General features: G+C 46.8%; 1 protein-coding gene across 2 annotated transcripts in view; it reads left to right on the top strand.

Annotated features, from left to right (window-relative positions):
• Window positions 1–7079: 7079 nt before the first annotated feature.
• Lamb3 (laminin subunit beta 3) overlaps window positions 7080–13697 on the top strand; it is a 41718-nt gene continuing 35100 nt past the window's right edge. The window contains exons 1-3 of one of the 2 annotated variants that reach the window (XM_076548240.1): window positions 7080–7167; window positions 8403–8462; window positions 9445–9599. In XM_076548240.1, the coding sequence (XP_076404355.1) occupies window positions 7095–7167; window positions 8403–8462; window positions 9445–9599 (288 nt within the window). In that variant the 5' untranslated portion in view covers window positions 7080–7094. Of the gene's footprint in view, window positions 7168–7197; window positions 7279–8402; window positions 8463–9444; window positions 9600–13697 lie in introns of those variants that run through there. The other variant, XM_076548241.1, reaches the window with a different exon arrangement.

Genomic DNA, 13697 nt, shown 5'->3' on the forward strand with positions numbered 1-13697 from the left:
ACTCACCAAGATAGGCTAGATAATGGAATGTTTTCTCTGAATTTGCCAAATACAGATAGACTGGACATCATAAATGTAATTCTTCCTTGATAATTGTTGTTATTGTATATAGTTTTACTGTATTAGAGTTAAAACCTTTCATTTTTATTTAGACAAAAAGGGGGAAATATGGGATATTTATATACCGTATAAAGATATATTGCTGTGATTGGTGTAATAAAAAGCTGAATGTCCAATAGCTAGATAGGAAAGATAGGTGGGACTTCTGTGCAGAGAGAGATCTCTAGGAAGAAAAAAGGCAAGGTCATCAACCAGACCCAGACACAGCAGCGTGGGCAGTATAGAGTAAAGGTAACAAAGCCAAGTAAAAGAATGTAGATGAAAAGAAATGGGTTAATTTAAGTTACAAGAACTAATTAGGAACAAGCCTAAGCTGTAGCTGAAGTTTTCTTCAGTCCTGTCCAGCACCACGGACCCCACAACCGCTTATAAAATAATCACTCAGAAGTTTATATTAATTAAACTGTTGGGCCATTAGCTCAGGCCTACCACTGACTAGCTCTTACACTTAAACTCAGCTCATTTCTGTTAATCTATATGTCACCACATGTTCTGTTACTTTACCTGTGTCCCATTACATGCTGCTCCCTGGACGGCAGGCTGATGTCTCCTGACTCAGCCTTCCTGTTCCCTGAATTCTCTTCTCTGCTTGTCCCACCTATACTTCCTGCCTGGCTACTGGCCAATCAGCATTTTATTTATACAGAGCGATATCCACAGCACTTCCCCTTTGCTTTACTATTTTTTTTTTAAAGGAAGGTTTTAACTTTAACATAGTAAAAGTGTGGTGATATTTTAATTGTGCTGAAATGTGATTTTATTTGTATGTTAATAAATAAAGTTTGCCTGGAGATCAGAGGTCATAGCATGCCAGGGACAGCAGTCAGGTGGTGGTACCCCACACCCTTAATTTGATCACAAGACAGGCAGAGTCTCTGTGTGGTCAAGGACACAGCCAAGTGTGGTAACACAAACCTTTAATCCTAGTACCAACCATAGAGACCAGGAGGTCTGTATAGACAGGCAGTAACGAGGAAGTCATGTGGTTGGGCTTAGAGCCAATGAGAAAGCAGAATAGGAAAGCAATAAAAACACATGTCAGACATTAGGAGGTCTCTCTCTTGGGGGAAGCTACTGCTGGTGGTAAGCTAAAGCTAGCTGGCTCTTGCTCTGATCACTTTGTCTTTAACTCTGTCTTTGGCTCTGTGTTTCTTATTTAATAAGACTGTTTAGAAATTCATCTACACTAAGCTAAGGCCGAACTTTCATAATAATAAGTCTCTGTCATTATTTTTGAGCTGGCAGCCCTAAGAAAAATCCATCTACACTGCCCTACAGTCTAGCTCCAAGCTTTCCCATGTTTAAGTAGCAGGGCAGGAACTAGGTCAAGTCTACATACAGGCCTGTGTGTGGTGCAGGCTGCAGGAGGTGCTGATTAAATGCTGCCCCAGGCAGGCCAGGCATACCCTGCTCCTTCCTCCCCAGACACAGGGTGTCTCCTTCTCCATGCTCAGCCCTCACTGCTAGATTGAACATTAGGAGCGGACGCTTGTCTCTAGTAGTCTTTTGAAGATCACGTATAGACTTAAAGTCCTGTGAGCAGTCTCTACAGCATGGGGAGCATCTCTTTATATGCCTGTGTCCTATCTTATGCTGCACCATGCTGTCCCTTCCACAGCTACACCAAATGGCTGTCCTTTCAGCAAGGTATCCAGCTCTCCACTGGTGGGGCTGGGCCAAGTCCAGACACAGTCTAGTTCCTCTGGAATCCAGCTAGCTAGGGGCTATCATGTGCCACCTCACTTCCCCCGACTTTCACCCCAGGCTTCAGGTTGCCTTGGACGGAACCTATCACAGTAGTGAGCCATTTGGGAAATACTTTAATTCACAGAGAGAGAGAGAGAGAGAGAGAGAGAGAGAGAGAGAGAGAGAGAGAGAGAGAGAGAGAGGAGAGAGAGCCTAGACAAGGCCCAGAGAGTGGCCCCAGGAGCCTGACGTCAAGGCAGCCGTCCTCTACCTCTTCTGTCCTTTGGGGTGGGAGTGGATAGTCTCTCCTCATATCCAGAGAGGCCTTGTCAGTGTGACGCCTGCCTAGTTACCTGCTTTGTCTTTATTTCCTCCCTCACATACTCCTGACCTCATGAGCTCCCAGCTGGTGCAGGGACCACAAGGCAGGCATGTGCTGGTCCTCTGGGAAGGGCTTCTGGTGCAGCACCTTGGCACTCACGTGAGGAGCTGTCAGTCAGGAAACCCGATGGCATCTTTTTATAATGTGTCCACAGCAGTGTCACCCGGGGCCACAACCAACATGAGTGCTCCAAGGTTGGAACAAGGCACAGGAGGAGGTGTGTGTGTGTGTGTGTGTGTGTACGTGTATTTCTGTGTATGTGTGTGTGTGTGTGTGTGTGTGTTTTACGGATGACAATCTGGCTTTGTTGTGTTGTTGTTTGAGACAGGGTATCTCTGTGTAGCCCTTGCTTTATAGACCAGTCTGGCCTCAGACTCACAGAGATCCTCCTGCCTCTGCCTCACCAGTGCTGGAATTAAAGGTGTGTGCCACCATTCACCTTGGTTTTTGAAGTAGGGTCTTTCACTGAACCTGGAACTCTGATTCAGCTGGCCTGGCCAGCAAGCCCCAAGGTTTCACCTCTTTCCATCTTTTCAGAAATGGGATTATCAGTTCGTACTACCATGCCTAACTTTTTATGTATTGTTTTATTTGAGCATGGGTTCTCGGGGTCCAGCACAGGCTCCCATCCTTGCACAGCAAACACTTTTCTGACTGAGCCATCTCCCCAGCTCCTAAAGATGATTCTCGAGCTAGTGGATCTTTACTAGGAAACCTGAAGACCAGAGAATCAATAAGAATGGCGGGAGGATTTTTCAGGTCACATGGCATGTCTGTGACCTTTGGTAGTGCTTAAGAATATGGGTACCTAAACAAACAATAAAGGCTTCAGTCACTGCCCACCAGCTGGGACCCAGTTATTGAAAATGGGCCTCATTTTCTTTATTTGGGAAGTAAGGCCAGCCAGGTGCCTCCCACAGTGCCGTGGTAGGTGTTGAATGGGTTAATGCAGAGCTGCAGGCCTCTGGAGGCATACAGGAAGTGCTAACGATGGTTATTTTAGACTGACACCCCGATTTCTCCAACACCTGAGGACCTAGCTAGTAGAATGCACGGCTGTCCTCCAGGCAGACAGTCAGTGTAGGTAGATAAGGGTGCAGGAGAAGGGAGGCTGTGCAGCAGTCAGTCAGTGACGGCAGCCTCAGAGTCCTGTCCTGTTACGGCGGCCCCTCCCTGTGCTTCAGCAGCTTACCAGGACTATACTCTCTCTCTCTCTCTCTCTCTCTCTCTCTGGATAACTGGTGTGCAGGGCCACGCTATGTTTAGTCACATTGTAAATTCTCAGAGCCATTGCTGGAGCCCATCCTGCTTCACAGACAAGGACTCAGCCATTACTCATACTCTGGTGGTGCCCAGACTTAGTCACCAAGTGCCCAGTGCTCTGACACTCAAGTGTCAGATCCGGAATCATACTATTTAGTCTTCTTCTAATCTTTCCCTCCCTTTCTTCCTTCTCTTGTGATTGTTCATGGAGCAGGTCCTTCCTCGATACCTTCATGGTTTGAGCCCAACAGATGGATAACTGGGACATTGACTTCCAGTGTCAGTGATCTACTCATCAGAATCATTGAAAAGGGTGCCTGATGAGAGCAGGCAAATGAGATAACACCCTTATCATTATAGTGTCATTTTGTCAGTCTGGAGTAGGTGTTCCAAAAGAGAGTGCCCGCTGCCGCCTGCAATGCAAAACACTCATGGTGAGTGACCCATTCTGGTGACCACAAGCCTGGCACCGTAGCCTCTGAGGATGCAGTGATGAAAAACGGACCTGGGAGACTCAGGAACCTGAATGAATTATTTTCATGTCAACAGGAATCTGTTCTACCAATATCAAGCTCCTTCCTACAAGGTTCCAGGCACTTGGGAAAAATAATGAACAAAGCAGACAGGAATCTGTGTCCCCTCAAACACAGTGCCCTAGTGGTGGACACAAAACAAATATGACCAATGAGGAAATCTGGGGGGTGAGGCTGTAGCTCAGTTGGCAGAATGCTTGCCTAGTATGTGTGAAACTCTGGACTTGATCCCAGCACCATAAAAACCAGGAATGTTCCACATGTCTGAAATCCCAGCACATGGGAAGTGGAGCGGGAAGACCAGAAGTTAAAGGTCATTCTCAGCTACAAATCAAGTTCAAGGCCAGCTGAGGCTACACGAGACCTTGAGTAAATTAGGTAGTTGGTCAGGAGGTGGTGTTGATTAAAAAAAAAAAAGTTTTTTAAAAAAAAGTTAAAAACCCTGCCAACAGCACAGGGCAGGTGAGGTTGGGAGCAGACCCAGGATAGGGAAGATGGCTGTAATTTTAAACATGGTGGTGAGAGCCTTGCTCAGGAGTCGGGATTGGGAGCAAGGCTTGAAAGCAATGAGAGACACTATTGCAGATGTCCAAGGCACAACTCTTCCAAGTGGCTGGAGCAGCTGGAGAAAAGGTTACATGTCAGAAGTAGACTTGGAAGCTTGGAGACCTAGCCAGGAGGTGTACTGCTGATGTGAGGGCAGGGAGGGAGGGAGCAGAAATGGAGAGTCAGTTTTGGGTAGTTCTGACCACAGAGGGCTTCACAGACCGCCTGAGCTTTGGCTTTGGCCCTGAGAGGTAGGGAGCCAGGCAGACTTCAGCTCAGATCCCAGACCTCCTGTGCTTGTCTTTGACTGTGGATCAGGCTGGAGACTGGTGCAGTGTGGGACAGAGTGGCTCAGCCTGGAGGACAGTGGGAGCCGGGGGTGTTTTGGTTACTTTGGAGACTGAACCAGCAGAATTTGTGATTGGCAGTTGCTGGTATGGACACAAAAATAAATAAAAACCCAACCCAGATAACTTCAGTAGCTTGAGCAAAGGTTCTAATAGCTCAGGTTTTAGGGCAGACAATTGCTCTGAAGCCGGGGCTGACTGGCAGAGTCAGAGCAAAGCAGGTAGAGGGGAGCTGGGGTGCTCAGGTCACACCCTGGCTGCCTGTAGCTCCAGCCAGACCCTCGTGGAGCTGTGGGCTCCGTTTTACACTATTAATTAATCTTTGGATACATTGGGCTCTGGTGTTCTAAAGCCTGTGCCAGGTGACCTGGACTTCTGGGGGCATTTTGGAATGATTGGTGTCCTTGAAGACTTGGGCTACTCTCAGAGGGCTGCATAAATGTCTTCTAGAACATTCCTGCGTGGGAGGCCTCTGCAGAGCAGCTGATGTTTGCCTCCCGTGAAGCCAAACCTAGGACCTGCCCCAGCTTGCAAAGGCTGAGACACCAAATGCTTACTTACCTGGGCTTCTAGGCTCAGAAAAGTGGGGGGTGGGGGAGCAATTTAAAGGGCCCACTCACAGGGAGGCCCATCCCACTTCCCTTCCTCTGGGATTGGGGCTTCCACACCTAAGCTTTTCAGCAGGCTGAGCTAATTATTATTGAGCTCTTTGTCACATCCTCTGGTGAAGGGGGAATTTCCGGAAGTCTGTATTCGGGAGTGGAAACAGACAAAGTAGTAGAAGGGAGTTCTCAAAACTCAAGCTATCGGACATGATCCTTCTCTGCCAGAACTGATAGGGGCTCTGTGCCCCACAGGGACTGATGAAGGGAAGCTGTGTGCACTGGCCCCACTCGCAGAGTTACCCCAGACTCCATCAGCATGCTGCTTGTCCATTTGCCAGCTGCAGGATTCCTCTGCTTGAGCTTGAGCTAAACTTGAAGCTTGGGGTGGGATGCATCCAGTTCACTCCGCAGAACAGTCCGCCTGCCCCTTAAGGATCTTGGGCATATCCCTCTAGTGTAGAGGAAGTCTTGGCACACTGGAATAGGGAGTCGCAGAGTCCTCCTAGGGCTGGAGATGTAGCTCAGTCAGTGGTAGAGTGCTGGCTCAGCACGCATGGTGTAAACTGGGCATGGTGGTGCACACCGTAATCCCTGCACTCGGGAGGTGGAGGCAGGAGGATCAGAAAATCAAGGTCATGACTGGCTTTTTAATGGCTTGGAGGCCAGCCTAGGGTATATGAAACACTGTCTTAAAAACAACAACACAAAAAGTCTCCTTCAAATTGTGACTTTGAGGCCAGTGTTCCAAAATAATGTCAATGTCTTCCTGGCCGGGACAGGGACTGTGACCTTCCAGGTCTGCTGAGATGCCCTCTAACCCAACCTGGAAGGGGTAGTGTCCTTGACCAGCCTTTCCTCCTGGTCCTGTTTCTTCACTTACAGTGGCTGGAGCCCATGAGGCCCCACAAAAGGACTGTGTTCCCAGACCTGGTGGGTGCCATGAGAAGTCTGCGCTGGCTTTACCAGCCCAGCTATGCCTTAGCTTTCTCCCATCTGTGGCCAGGTCTGTTTTCTGGCCCTGCAGGCTGGCATTCCTGCCCAGGAGGGTGGGGCTCAGGAGCAGCTGGGACAGTGACTCACAGGCAGTTACCTGTCCCGGGGCTCTTTGCCAGCCCTGCCAAGAGACCTCGAGGCACTGGGCGCAGGCTCCTCTGTTCAACTTCCGTGGGAGAACTGAGCTTTGACCACTTCCTGAGCCTGTTAAGGACCCCCTCACATCCAAATTCCCCAGTAGGGATTTTCCACATTTTTCCCTCAGGATGAGCCTGGTGCTTTCCAGGGTTCTGAATATTTGGGTCTTACACTGTCCAACCCAGTGACATGTCCCAAACCCTAACACAGTCCTCACGATCTGATGTGTGTCCCCAGCTTCGTTGGTCTTCCAGGGTGGACTGGAACTTAAGAGGAAGCGAATACCTACTAGACTTGGGAAAGTGCCAGATCTAGTACCTGGGCTCTTCCCTGACCCAGAAACAACTCCCCCATCTCTAAAGACCTTGCTGCTGCCTATTTCCAGAATCTTCCAGCCCTCCAGACACCCAAGAGCAGGCAGCCTCCAAGACCAACCCACTTGCCTAGTCCTGTCCTGAGGGTGGGGGGGCAGTGACGTCAGATGGGCGTGACGACTGCCAGATTCCTGAGGCCGCCCTGGACTGGGGCCACACCCAGCCAGGGAGTCTCCAGAGGTGAGGCTGCTGTTTAAAACCTTGGAGCCAAGAGAGGGGACCCCCACATTCCCAGGGAGCTCTCCGAGAGGGATCTGGAGAAAGGCAGGGAGCATAGGAGCTCAGGGTGAGGTAGGTTATCTGCCTTACCTGCCCTGTGGAGGAGGGTGGAGCAGGGCTGTGTCTCCGGGGTCTGAGGCCTGGGTGCAGGGCCGATGCGGCACTCTTCTTGGGAGCACACCTGAGTACACTTGGGTCTGTGGCTGTTTGAATTGCTTTCTACGTCTGATAAGACTTAGAAGGAAGCAGCTAAAACCCGGCTTAACACAAAGGCAAGGTAGGAGGAATGGTCAGGCTCAACTCAGCCTCATTCTTGGTGGGTTTTCAGGAGTGCAGAGATGCTTGAGGCCGCATGCTTCAGCCTGGGCTCCTGGAGGAGTTAAAGAAGGACCACGCAGCACTGGAATGGAAAGTTGGCAGAAAGGCTGCCTGGCTCCCTTCTGCCTGCCCACAACCCCTGTTTCCTCTCAGCTGCTTTGGGCAGATCTTGGGTGTTATCTCAGGTGGAGGGAGAGCGGTGCATGCTGCGAGGCGAGACGAGCCTGCCTCCCGCGCTGTTTCCAGCTGCCTCCAGCATCCTTGCCCACAACTGGAGACATTTTGAGCTGCTTTTGGTGCAGATAAAGCCATCTCTCACTTTTTCTTAAAACTATCAGGCCTGCCTCTCCCCACAGCACCGCACCTGCCTTCTTAAGATCCCTTCTCCTTATAGCGTTCCTGAAACCTGGTTAGCCCAGAGGTGTGGTCTCCACAGCTTCAGCCTCACTGTGGCCCTGTAATACTGGAGACCCCGTCCGTTCAGGAAAAGACCTGCCCCATGGCCCTCAGCACCTTTGGCCTATAGGCCTTTGGCTTATGGGTTGACTTGGGTTGCAGCCCTGCGAAAGCCCAAGTCCTCTCCCTTGAGGCAGAAGGACAGCCTGGGGCTTCCCTTTAGCTGTCCGGAGCAATGGGCCCTGCACTCCCTCCTCCTGCACAGTCCCCATGTCCCCGCCCATTTCAGAGGAGGAAGCTGAATGTCACTGCAACCTGGGACAGGGGTCCCAGGTTCCTGTCATTGGCTACAAGTGTGCTCACTGCTCAGAAGTGTCTCTGTGAAGACATGAGATGAGGACTTGGTGAGGACAGTAGTCTAGCACAAAGCAGGGAACGGGTGGGTGGTGGCCGACTGTCCAGGATGTTTTGTTTTGTTCCAGGTGACCTCTCTGGGGACCTGCGCTGGCCCACGATGACAGCACTTTTATTCCTGTGCTTTGGTAAGTATCCCTTCCCCTCCTCCAGGCCACCAGCAGAAGAGAGCTGGCCAAAGGTATGAGCACTGTCTAATGGGACAACTGTGGGTGCCCCACCTCTCTGTGCTTCAGGGAGAAGAGGCTTCTCTGCCTCTCTCAGAAGGCTCCCCGTGTCTTCTTGTCTTCACCCAAGGGTGACGTGTGGTTTCCTGAGTGCTTTCCACTTCTTATTCCCCATCCTCTCGACTCTCAAGCTGGCCACAGAGCCACTATGGCTCGAGTTCTGTTTTCTGGGGAGTCATGGCTGCCTGCTTTCAGGTAACAGCCATGCTGGTCACCTGTGCAGACAGAGTAGAAATAACAGGTGCTTGCTTTCTCAGTGTTCCACCAATGGTTCAGCCAACAGCTGCCTCTGGGCTGTGGACTAGATAGGCACAAACATCGGTCACAGTGTCTGCATGACCTAGTGTGTGTCTCCAGATAGACTCTAAAGCCACATGTAGATGTCATGCGTCATGTATTAGGATCACTGCTGGTTACCAGTTGCTGACATTTTTTCCCCTCTTTTCTTTTCTTTAACTAAAAAAGTAGTTTGACAATTTCATACATGTATATGGCCTCATGTAACCCAGTCTGGGCTTGAATTCCTTATGTAGCTGAGGATAACTTTGAACTCTTGATCTTACTGGCTCCTGAATTCTGGGATTATAGGTGTGCACCACCATGCCTGGTTTATGCAGTACTGGGGACTTGAACCCAGGACTTCATACATGCTAGGCAAACACTTTATTAACTGTGTTACAGCCTCCTCTCCTTTCCAAGTTTGGGTTATGAGATATGAAATCAGCCCCTTCAACTCCCTGAGTCAGGACTGTAGTCATCATACTGGCACCAGTGAAGACTGGGCCTAGTTTTGCTGATGTCAGCTCCACAGAGGAAATACTGGGGTACTACCAGCTGGGATCTCATATTTTGGGCCCACTCCAACATTACCCTGTGATTTCAGCCTTGCCTGGCCTCCTGTGTGCCCAACAAGCCTGCTCCCGAGGGGCCTGTTATCCACCTGTTGGAGACTTGCTCATCGGAAGGACTCAGCTTCTTCAAGCCTCATCTACCTGTGGACTGACCAAGCCAGAGACCTACTGCACCCAGTATGGAGAGGTAGGTCCTCCTTCCTAGGCCTCTAGGACAGGAGGAAGATGGGACAGAATGGGGCCACTGGATAAAGTGTAGGAGGCACAGGCCAAGGGCCATACTCTGGGAGAAGGCAGAAGGGTATAAGTCCAGATCCCTGCTTCCAAGGAGTTTAGAAGTAGGAAGAATTAACAGGACTTCTCTTAATACACTAGGGATTGTATCAGAGGTGGCAGCATTAGGAAGGTTGAGAACCAATGACATCAGAGCAGTAGTAGCTAGCCGAGTGCTAAGCAAGCCAGCAGGCAGTATGGGCACTTTCATTCCTCTCTGCTCTTGACTATGGGTGTCATGTGATTAGTTGCATGAGTTTCTGCCTTGACTTGCCTGAAATGATGGATGGTAACCTGCAATTGAAAGCCAAAGAAACCCTTTCGTCTCTTACAATGCTGTTTGCTAGGTATTTTTTTTTTTTCAGTCACAGCAACACAAGTGAATGCAGGACATAGGAATGTATAACATACTTTGATCTCATTCACTCTCTCTAGCAATCTTTCTTTTGTATTTTATTTTTTAACATTTCATACAGGTATATACTGATCTTGGGTGTATTCCCTGCTGCCCCTTCCTTCCACACTCTCCTTTTCTTGGCCCTTCTCCCTCACATTTTCCCCTGTTCTTCCCTTAGACAATTTCACTTCTATCATCATTTAATATACACACACGTGGTTGTATATAAAATCTAGGAACCAAAAATGAGAGAAAACATCTGATATTGTTCCTTCCAAGACTGGCTTAGTTCACTTAATATATTATCTCCAGTTGCATCCATTTCCCTCACATGATATGATTTATTCTTTTTATGGCTAAAAAAATGGCACATTTTCCTTATGTATCTCCCTGTTACTGGACACCCAGGTTGGATCCACAATTTAGCTATTGTGAATAGTGAACTCTGATGGGAAGGTGTCTCTGTGATGGGTTGATTTAGTATCCTTTGGACAAATACCCAGGAATAGTATGGCTGAGTCATATGGAAGGTCTACTGTTAGGTTTTTGAGAAACTTCCATATTGACTTGCATAGTGCTGGAGACTAGTTTTCATTCCTACTGGCAGTGTGCTAAGGGTTTTGTTTTGTTCATAGCCTCACCAGCATTGTTGTTATATATTGTATGAAATTCATTTCTTTGAGAATTTCATACAATATATTTTGATCATATTCTTTAACCTCAAGATCCAAACTCTTTCCCTACCTACCCAACTTGACATTCTTTATCTCCTTAGAAAAACTAAAACCTAAACAAAACAGAATGAAAAGCACACAAAACCATAGAGTTAGATTTGGGTTGGCTAATTACTCCTCAGTGTGAGGTCTGCCCTGCAGTTTGGTTGATACCCAGTGTCATGCTGTTGAAGAAAACGGATTTTTCCTCTTCCAGCAGCTATCAATTGCAAATAGCTTCTTGGTTAGGGTGAGACTTTTGTGCATTTCCTCTTCTCCACACTGGAATTTTCTCTATCTTGAACTTGTGCAAGTTGTTTCCATGCTCTCATAGTTTCTGTGAGTTCATATATGCCTATTGTATCTAGAAAATGCCATTTCCTTGAAGTTCTTCACCACTTCTGGCTCTTACAATTCTTCTGCATCCTCTTCTGCATGGATTTCTGAGCCTTGAGGGGAATGGCATGATAGAGGCATCTCATTCAAGGCTAAGCACTCCAAAGTCACTTACTCTCTGCATATTGTCCAGTTGTGGGTCTCTATATTAATTATCATCAACTGCAGGAGGAAGCTCCTCTGGTAAGGGTGGAGATATGTACTGATCTGTATGTCATTTTACTGCTATTTCCTTCAGAGAATAACAGTTTCCTCTAAGGCCCATGACCTATTTAGTCTCAGGTTCTTGGCCACATTAGTAGTTTCGTGTATGGGCTCTATCTCATGGAGTGGGCATTAAATCAAATAAAAAAGTGTTTGGTTACTCTCATAATAAAATGCCCCTATTGTATTGATGAGCATATATTGCAGTCAGGTCACTCTTATAGCTTGCAAGGTTTGTAGCTGGGTGAGATTGTTATTTTTCTCCTCTGGTAATGTGTACAGATAATAATAATACATCCAGAACTATTCATATCAGTAGGGATGAAGCATCCAGTTGACTGGCTCAATTCCTCCATGTTTGATGACATATATATGTGTGTCTTCAGCAGTAGGGTCTTACTTTCAGGTTGTGAGGGGTAGCTAAGAGCATTATCAGTAGACTGTAACATTTGAGGGACATTCTATAGGACCCCTTGGGCCAACAACTCAAAAAAATGTAACCCATTCCTGTGATGATGGTTGTATTTGGTAGCATATGATGTATAGAAAGGACACTACATCCTACTACAGAGATACTTACTCATCCATGTTCATTGCTGCCCTATTCATAAGAGCCAGAACTGGAAGCAACCTAGTTTCCATTGAATGATGAATGGATGGTGGAAATGTGCATTTACACAATGAAATATTATTCACCTGTTAAGAAAAATGAAACTTGAATGTAAATAGATGCATCTAGAAGCAGTCATTCTGAGTGAGGTAATCCCAATTCAGAAAGACAAACATTGCACATTATCTCTTATATGTGGATGCTAGCTTTTAAGCTTGAAACATGTGTGTTTCATTTAGAATATCCACAGAGATTAGGTAGGTAGCAAGAAACCGGGGGAGGGGTGGAGAGAATCCTTCCAAGGAAGAGAAATAGAATCCAATGTTATAAAGAGATAAAGAGGAAACTAGAACAGGAGGATTAAATGAGAGGGGGGTGGAGGGCAGGGTAAAGGAGGAAATCGAGAGTGAGAGTGATATTAAGGACCTTTTGAGAAGCCACATGGAAACCTACAGCTGTAGAAGCTTCCTCAAGTATACACATATAAACAGGAGTTTAATGAGTTATCTATAATGGAGTAGACAGCACCCCAGCTAGGCACTTTATGTTTTTGTCTTCTTAGTGGCCACCATTGTTCTGGGGCAGATGTCATTGGAAGGTGTCTTTGATTTGCATGTCTCTGATGGCTAATGAGACTGAGCACCTTTTTGTGTTCATTTGCTATTTATAGCCTAACCGTTGAGAAAGGTCTATTTTATCAGCCCATTTAATGCTATTAATGTTTGGATTTTTGTTGTCTAGTTGAGTTCTCAGTATATTCTAGATATTAACCTCTGTTGGGTGTGTAGCTAGCAATGAGTTTCTCCTCTGCAGTCTGGCTCTTCACATAACCATTTGCTTCGCTGTGCAGCTTTTTAATTCCATAAGGTCTTATTTCTTGATTGTTGGACATAATTCTTTAGCAACTGGGGCCCTATTCAGGGAGTCCTTGGTTGTGCCCTCACCTTCAAGTGTTTTTCCTTAAGTTCCAAGTCTTATAGCAAAGTCTTTGATCCACACGGAACCGATTTTTGTTATGGGTAAGAGATGGGGACCTGGATTCATTCTCATACAGGTGGACAGGAGTTCCATTTGCTAATGAGGCAGTCTTTTCTCCAATGTGTATTTTTGGCAGATTTCTCAAAAGTCAGGTGACTGTAGCTGTGAGGGTTTATATCTGGATATTGTGCTCCATTGATCTCTGTGTCTGTTTTTATACCAATGCCATGCTGTTTTTGTTACTGCATCTCTGTAATATAACTTGGGGTTAGGAATGGGGCTACCTTCAGCGATATTCTTTTTGTACAGGAGTACTTTGGCTTGCTGAGGTCTTTTGTACTTCCATGTTCATTTAATATTGATTTTTTTTTTATATTTCAATGAGAAGAAGCATTAGAGTTTTGATGAGGACTGCATTGAATGTGTAGATTGTTTTTGGTAAGATAACCATTCTCACAGTGTTAATTCTTCTGATCCATGACCATGAGAGGTCAGTTTGAAGTTTTCATTATACAAGCTTTTTGCTCCCTGGGTTAGATTTATTGCAAGTTTGGTTTTTTTTTTTTTTTTTTTTTTTTTTTTTTTTTTTTTTTTTTAAGTAGTTGGCCTCTTTAAGGGCTGTGGTATTCTCCCACAATGCCTCTGAACCTTTTCTTTAGGAGCTTTTGATTTTTTTCTTTCCCCTCAACAAGGTTTTTTTTTTTTTTTTTTTTT

The sequence above is a fragment of the Peromyscus maniculatus genome, chromosome 11 (assembly GCF_049852395.1).
Source record: "Peromyscus maniculatus bairdii isolate BWxNUB_F1_BW_parent chromosome 11, HU_Pman_BW_mat_3.1, whole genome shotgun sequence".
Classification (NCBI taxonomy): domain Eukaryota; kingdom Metazoa; phylum Chordata; class Mammalia; order Rodentia; family Cricetidae; genus Peromyscus; species Peromyscus maniculatus.